The 7,500-nt window shown below is 35.6% G+C and overlaps 1 protein-coding gene and 1 long non-coding RNA gene across 3 annotated transcripts in view; one reads left to right on the forward strand and one right to left on the reverse strand.

Moving 5' to 3' along the window:
• The window catches only part of itfg1 (integrin alpha FG-GAP repeat containing 1), a 365,012-nt gene that overhangs the window by 261,047 nt on the left and 96,465 nt on the right, over positions 1 to 7,500 (forward strand). The window contains exon 12 of the mRNA XM_061892519.1: positions 4,953 to 5,061. Coding sequence (XP_061748503.1) covers positions 4,953 to 5,061 — 109 coding nt within the window. The remainder of the gene's footprint in view (positions 1 to 4,952; positions 5,062 to 7,500) is intronic.
• Positions 1 to 7,500, reverse strand: part of LOC133546720 (uncharacterized) — an 11,423-nt gene that overhangs the window by 1,135 nt on the left and 2,788 nt on the right. Inside the window, exon 2 of one of the 2 annotated variants that reach the window (XR_009805259.1) lies at positions 1 to 1,285. This exon is cut by the window's left edge and continues 1,135 nt beyond it. This is a non-coding gene — a long non-coding RNA (uncharacterized LOC133546720). Of the gene's footprint in view, positions 1,381 to 7,500 lie in introns of both variants that reach the window. The other variant, XR_009805262.1, reaches the window with a different exon arrangement.

Raw genomic sequence — 7,500 nt, forward strand, 5'->3', positions numbered from 1 at the left:
TTTTTTAAGTATTCTTCTTCATCTTACTCTCCTACTTATTTGTCTCGGTCTTCTTCTTAGTCTTGGTCTTCTTTGTTTTGGTCTTGTTTTTCGTGCTCTTCTTTGACTTGGTTTTCTTGTTAGTCTTCTTCTTTGTCTTGGTTTTCTTGTTACTCTTCTTCTTTGAGTTGGTTTTCTTGATAGTCTTCTTCTTTGTCTTTGTTGTCTTATTAGTCTTCTTCTTTTCTTGGTCTTCTTTTTTTTCTTAGTCTTCTTCATTGTTGTCTTGGTTTGTTTCTAGTCTTCATCTTGGTCTACTTCTTCTTCTTGGTGTTCTTCTTAGTCTTGGTCGTCTTCTTGGTTTTGGTCTTCTTCTTTGTCTTGGTTTTCCTGTTTGTTTTCTTTTTTGTCTTGTACGTCTTCCTATTTGTCTTGGTCTTAGCCTTTGTTTTTGGCCTTTTTTAAGTATTCTTCTTCATCTTACTCTCCTGCTTATTTATCTCGGTCTTCTTCTTAGTCTTGGTCTTCTTTGTTTTGGTCTTGTTTTTCGTGTTCTTCTTTGACTTGGTTTTCTTGTTAGTCTTCTTCTTTGTCTTGGTTTTCTTGTTACTCTTCTTCTTTGAGTTGGTTTTCTTGATAGTCTTCTTCTTTGTCTTTGTTGTCTTATTAGTCTTCTTCTTTTCTTGGTCTTCTTTTTTTTCTTAGTCTTCTTCATTGTTGTCTTGGTTTGTTTCTAGTCTTCATCTTGGTCTACTTCTTCTTCTTGGTGTTCTTAGTCTTGGTTTTGGTCTTCTTCTTTGTCTTGGTTTTCCTGTTAGTTTTCTTTTTTGTCTTGTACGTCTTCCTATTTGTCTTGGTCTTAGCCTTTGTCTTTGTCCTTTTTTAAGTATTCTTCTTCATCTTACTCTCCTGCTTATTTGTCTCGGTCTTCTTCTTTGTCTTGGTCTTCTTTGTTTTGGTCTTGTCTTTCATCTTCTTCTTTGTCTTTGTTTTCTTGCTAGTCTTTTTCTTTGTCTTGGTTTTCTTCTTTGTTTTTGTCTTCTTCTTTGTCTTGATCTTGTTCTTTTCCTTGGTCTTCTTTTTTGTCTTAGATTTCTTCTTTGTATTGGTTTGTTTCTAGTCTTCATCTTGGTCTTCTTTTGTTTGTGGTCTCAGCCTTATTCTTGGTCTTGGTCTTGGTCTTGGTCTTTGTCCTGGTCGTGGTCCTGGTCCATGTCCACTCATGCTGCCTGCTTTGATGTGAAATGGTCTTTTTAGAGTTGACAGGTTTCTATTTGGATCTGCCAGCTTGGCGCTGCATCCCGTTCTTGTCCGTCATGTGACGTGTGGTTATTAGAGGACGTGGCGGCAGATGGGGAATAAAAAAAGGGAAAAAAGTGCGTCGAAAATGTGAGATTCCTTCTAAAGCAGAAAAGTGGATTTAAGTCTTAAGCTTTTCCTTCACTCATGTCAACAAAATGACTTCAGCCACTCTTTTTTTTTTTTTCCTTGATGGCTTAAAAGTAATACTTGAGCTTCGTGTGTGTGTGTGTGTGTGTGTGTGTGTGTGTGTGTGTGTGTGTGTGTGGTACTTTAATCGGTACTCGTATATTCCATCGATAATACGGAGTGCAGATTCAAGTAAAATCCCACGTTAAAACATAACGCTTGAACCGATACGGTACCGATTCCCGGTACCTGGTAATCGATACTGGTACTCAGTCGTACCAATTTTCGGGACTCGTGTGTGTGTTGATAAATATTTATTATGTTTGATGATTTATTATGACATTTGCAAGTATGACAATAAGTTCCAAGTCCAAGACCATAGATGGCAGTAGAGTGTAGCTACTGCCATGTTTGTTTGTTTGTGCAGCGCCCTAAAAAGTGTCAGTCCTGTAAGTGTTGTACTTATTACACACCAGCTGTTTGAGTGTGAAGACTATCTTAGTCGTAGTTGTCCGAGCCACTTTGGAGGTGTTGAAATTGCCGTGTAAGATATGCTAATGCTAAAAGGTAGCATGGCAATAGCAAAGCTAACATATGTTAGCATCATGTTAGCACATTTTTTGTGTGTGTTCAGGGTATATTGACATAATGTTGTGTTGTGTTCAGGGTATATTGGCATTATGTTGTGTTGTGTTCAGGGTATATTGGCATTATGTTGTGTTGTGTTCAGGGTATATTGGACATGATGTTGTGTTGTGTTCAGGGTATATTGACATGATGTTGTGTTGTGTTCAGGGTATATTGGACATGATGTTGTGTTGTGTTCAGGGTATATTGACATGATGTTGTGTTGTGTTCAGGGTATATTGGCATTATGTTGTGTTGTGTTCAGGGTATATTGACATGATGTTGTGTTGTGTTCAGGGTATATTGACATGATGTTGTGTTGTGTTCAGGGTATATTGACATGATGCTGTGTTGTGTTCAGGGTATATTGACATGATTTTGTGTTGTGTTCAGGGTGTATTGACATGATGTTGTGTTCAGGGTGTATTGACATGATGCTGTGTTGTGTTCAGGGTATATTGACATGATGTTGTGTTGTGTTCAGGGTATATTGACATGATGTTGTGTTGTGTTCAGGGTATATTGACATGATGCTGTGTTGTGTTCAGGGTATATTGACATGATGTTGTGTTGTGTTCAGGGTATATTGACATGATGCTGTGTTCAGGGTGTATTGACATGATGTTGTGTTCAGGGTGTATTGACATGATGCTGTGTTCAGGGTGTATTGACATGATGTTGTGTTGTGTTCAGGGTGTATTGACATGATGTTGTGTTGTGTTCAGGGTGTATTGACATGATGTTGTGTTGTGTTCAGGGTATATTGACATGATGTTGTGTTCAGGGTATATTGACATGATGCTGTGTTGTGTTCAGGGTATATTGACATGATGTTGTGTTGTGTTCAGGGTATATTGACATGATGTTGTGTTGTGTTCAGGGTATATTGACATGATTTTGTGTTGTGTTCAGGGTGTATTGACATGATGTTGTGTTCAGGGTATATTGACATGATGTTGTGTTGTGTTCAGGGTGTATTGACATGATGTTGTGTTGTGTTCAGGGTGTATTGACATGATGTTGTGTTGTGTTGTGTTCAGGGTGTATTGACATGATGTTGTGTTGTGTTCAGGGTATATTGACATGATGTTGTGTTGTGTTCAGGGTATATTGACATGATTTTGTGTTGTGTTCAGGGTATATTGACATGATGTTGTGTTGTGTTCAGGGTATATTGACATGATGTTGTGTTGTGTTCAGGGTATATTGACATGATGTTGTGTTGTGTTCAGGGTATATTGACATGATTTTGTGTTGTGTTCAGGGTATATTGACATGATGTTGTGTTGTGTTCAGGGTATATTGACATGATGTTGTGTTGTGTTCAGGGTATATTGACATGATGTTGTGTTGTGTTCAGGGTATATTGACATGATTTTGTGTTGTGTTCAGGGTGTATTGACATGATGCTGTGTTCAGGGTATATTGACATGATGTTGTGTTGTGTTCAGGGTGTATTGACATGATGTTGTGTTGTGTTCAGGGTGTATTGACATGATGTTGTGTTGTGTTCAGGGTATATTGACATGATGTTGTGTTCAGGGTATATTGACATGATGCTGTGTTGTGTTCAGGGTATATTGACATGATGTTGTGTTGTGTTCAGGGTATATTGACATGATGTTGTGTTGTGTTCAGGGTATATTGACATGATGTTGTGTTGTGTTCAGGGTATATTGACATGATGTTGTGTTGTGTTCAGGGTATATTGACATGATGTTGTGTTGTGTTCAGGGTATATTGACATGTGGTTGTGTTGTGTTCAGGGTATCTTGACATGATGTTGTGTTCAGGGTATATTGGACATGATGTTGTGTTGTGTTCAGGGTATATTGACATGATGTTGTGTTGTGTTCAGGGTATATTGACATGTGGTTGTGTTGTGTTCAGGGTATATTGACATGATGTTGTGTTCAGGGTATATTGGACATGATGTTGTGTTGTGTTCAGGGTATATTGACATGATGTGTTGTGTTGTGTTCAGGATATATTGGACATGATGTTGTGTTGTGTTCAGGGTATATTGACATGATGTTGTGTTGTGTTCAGGGTATATTGGACATGATGTTGTGTTGTGTTCAGGGTATATTGGACATGATGTTGTGTTGTGTTCAGGGTATATTGGACATGATGTTGTGTTGTGTTCAGGGTATATTGGACATGATGTTGTGTTGTGTTCAGGGTATATTGGACATGATGTTGTGTTGTGTTCAGGGTATATTTACATGATGCTGTGTTGTGTTCAGGGTATATTGACATGATGTTGTGTTGTGTTCAGGGTATATTGGACATGATGTTGTGTTGTTTTCAGGGTATATTGGACATAATGTTGTGTTGTGTCCAGGGTATATTGGACATGATGTTGTGTTGTTTTCAGGGTATATTGGACATGATGTTGTGTTGTGTTCAGGGTATATTGTCATCATGTGTTGTGTTCAGGGTATATTGTCATGATGTTGTGTTGTGTTCAGGGTATATCAGACATGATGTTGTGTTGTGTTCAGGGTATATTGACATGATGTTGTGTTGTGTTCAGGGTATATTGGACATGATGTTGTGTTGTGTTCAGGGTATATTGGACATGATGTTGTGTTGTGTTCAGGGTGTATTGGACATGATGTTGTGTTGTGTTCAGGGTATATTTACATGATGCTGTGTTGTGTTCAGGGTATATTGTCATCATGTGTTGTGTTCAGGGTATATTGTCATGATGCTGTGTTGTGTTCAGGGTATATTGTCATCATGTGTTGTGTTCAGGGTATATTGTCATGATGTTGTGTTGTGTTCAGGGTATATCAGACATGATGTTGTGTTGTGTTCAGGGTATATTGACATGATGCTGTGTTGTGTTCAGGGTATATTGACATGATGTTGTGTTGTGTTCAGGGTATATTGACATGATGTTGTGTTGTGTTCAGGGTATATTGGACATGCTGGTGGTGAGTCAAGCAGAGGCCAGGAGAGACTTTATGATCCACGCTCTGAAGAACAACTATGAAGCCGACGCCTACTTTGTGAAAGTGATGGGTGAGTCACAATCTGTGTCTTCAGTCAGCGGGGGAGGACAGCCATCACACACACACACACACGCACACACACACACACACACACACACACACACACAGACTGACACTTTGAATATTGTATCATTTTCCAAAACAAGCCTGGGCCTCATTAAAAGGAGCCAACCCCGGCACGCAGAGAGCAGATGGTCAGGACTATTATCTTCCATTATAATTTACACTCTCAGCTCTCAGCCCTCGGGCTTCTTCACACTCGCCTCAGCTCTTCTTCTTCTGCCTTCCATCTCAGCACAAATGCAAGCAGCGTAAACATTGAACAGATTTATGAAAAGACTTCATTTGTATTAATTAGACGCAAATATGAATAACTGACTAAAGTATTTGTGTCAAATTCTTCAGTTCAGTTATTTTCCTGGACAATATTCAAAATTGTGACGTATCAACGCCTCAAATGATGCATTATTCTTCAGTTTTGACGATTTTATGACATGTAAAGTTGATAATATTAATAATAGTACTCTGACATGTGATTTACAGAATGTGGACGTTCATGTGTCTTCATTATCACAGCTTTTTTGGGACATGGAATTTATGTCGCTGATTTTTTGTTTGAATTTTGTCAACCGAAATATTTGCTTAAAATTACAATGTCATTAAATACAAACTAACTGTAAATTGTGTATACGAGTCAATGTAAAAATAAAAAAAAATTGTGTAAAAAAAATATTCAGAATAAAAAAATGTGGGTAGAAAAAAAGTTCAGTATTAAAATATTCAGTGTAAAAATTTCAGTGTAAAATGTGTGCAAAAAAATTATGTTTGGAAAAATGAAGTGTAAAAACAATTCAGTGTAAAAAAAATGTAAATGTATAAAAATTGTTGAAAAAAAGTCAGCGTAAAAACTTTTTGTTGATGAAAAAATTCAGTGGAAAAAAATGTGCAAAAAAAATATTCATTGTATAAAAAAGCAGTTTAAAAACAATTACTGGAAAAAAACAAGTCAATGTATAGAAATATATTGTAAATAAAAATTCAGTGTAAAAATCTGTGCAAAAAAAATTTCAGTGTAAAATAAAATGTAAGTGTATAAAAATTAATTGTTAAAAAAGATTAGTGTAAAAACATTGTGTGGATGAAAAAATTCAGTGGAAAAAAATGTGCAAAAAAAATATTCATTGTATAAAAAATCAGTTTAAAAACAATTACTGGAAAAAAAGAAGTCAATGTATAGAAATATATTGTAAATGAAAATTCAGTGTAAAAATATTGTATGTAAAAAATATTTTGTGAAAAAAAAATGTATTGTAAGAAAATTAAGTGTAAAAAAAAAAAAGAACATTCAGAGTAGTGTAAACAAATTTCAGTACAAAAATATTCAGTATAAAAAAAATCAGTGTAAAAAAATCAATGCAAAAAATGTTTAGTAAAAATTAATTGCAAAAAAAATCAGTGTAAAAAATGTATGTATGGAAAAATTCAGCGTATAAAAATTCTGTGTATAAACAGTTCATTGCAAAAACTATTCAGTGTATAAAAATTCATTGTAAAAAAAATGGCTTTTTTAAAACAATTTAGTAAAATTGAATCAGTGAAAAAATAATTCAGTGTAAAAACAAAAACAAGCAATTAAGTTGTCAAAAATTATCCATCCATCCATTTCATACCGCTTGTCCCTTTCCCGGTTGCGGGGGGTGCTGCAGCCCATCTCAGCTGCATTCTGGCAGAAAGCAGGGTACACCCTGGACAAGTCGCCACCTCATCACAGGGCGTATTAAATGTATTGTAAAAATTTTGTGTAAAAAAATTTGGTGCAAAAAAAATATTTGTGTATAACAATTTAGTGTAAAAAAAAATCTATGTAAAAAAACAATTAAATGTAGAATTTTTTTACATTTTTTTTAATTCAGTGCAAAAAATCAGTGTGAATTTTATTTTATTTTTTTATCCATCCATCCATTTTCTACCGCTTATTCCCTTTCGGGGTCGCGGGGGGCGCTGGTGCCTATCTCAGCTACAATCGGGCGGAAGGCAGGGTACACCCTGGACAAGTCGCCACCTCATCGCAGGGCGTATAAAATGTATTGTAACAATTTAGTGTAAAAAAAAAAATCTATGTAAAAAAACAAATGTAGAATTTTTTTTAAATTTTTTTTAACTCAGTGCAAAAAATCAGTGTGATTTTTTTTTTTTTTTTTTTTATTCAGTGCAAAAAAAATCAGTGTGAAAAAAATTCAGTGAAATAAAAAATCAGTGTAAAAAATTCTATGTAAAAAAAATTAAGTGGATAAAAAATTGTTGCGAAAATATTGTCTGCTTCAAAACTCAAGACCCATTTCTAGTAACTTAAGACTGAAACATCTCCTTGGCTGAGTGTGAGGCAGGATGGATTACTTCTGTTGATGCAAAGTGAGTCACAAGAACTACAACATTTGTCTGAGTGGCT

Source organism: Nerophis ophidion, linkage group LG02, assembly GCF_033978795.1.
Source record: "Nerophis ophidion isolate RoL-2023_Sa linkage group LG02, RoL_Noph_v1.0, whole genome shotgun sequence".
Lineage (NCBI taxonomy): Eukaryota > Metazoa > Chordata > Actinopteri > Syngnathiformes > Syngnathidae > Nerophis > Nerophis ophidion.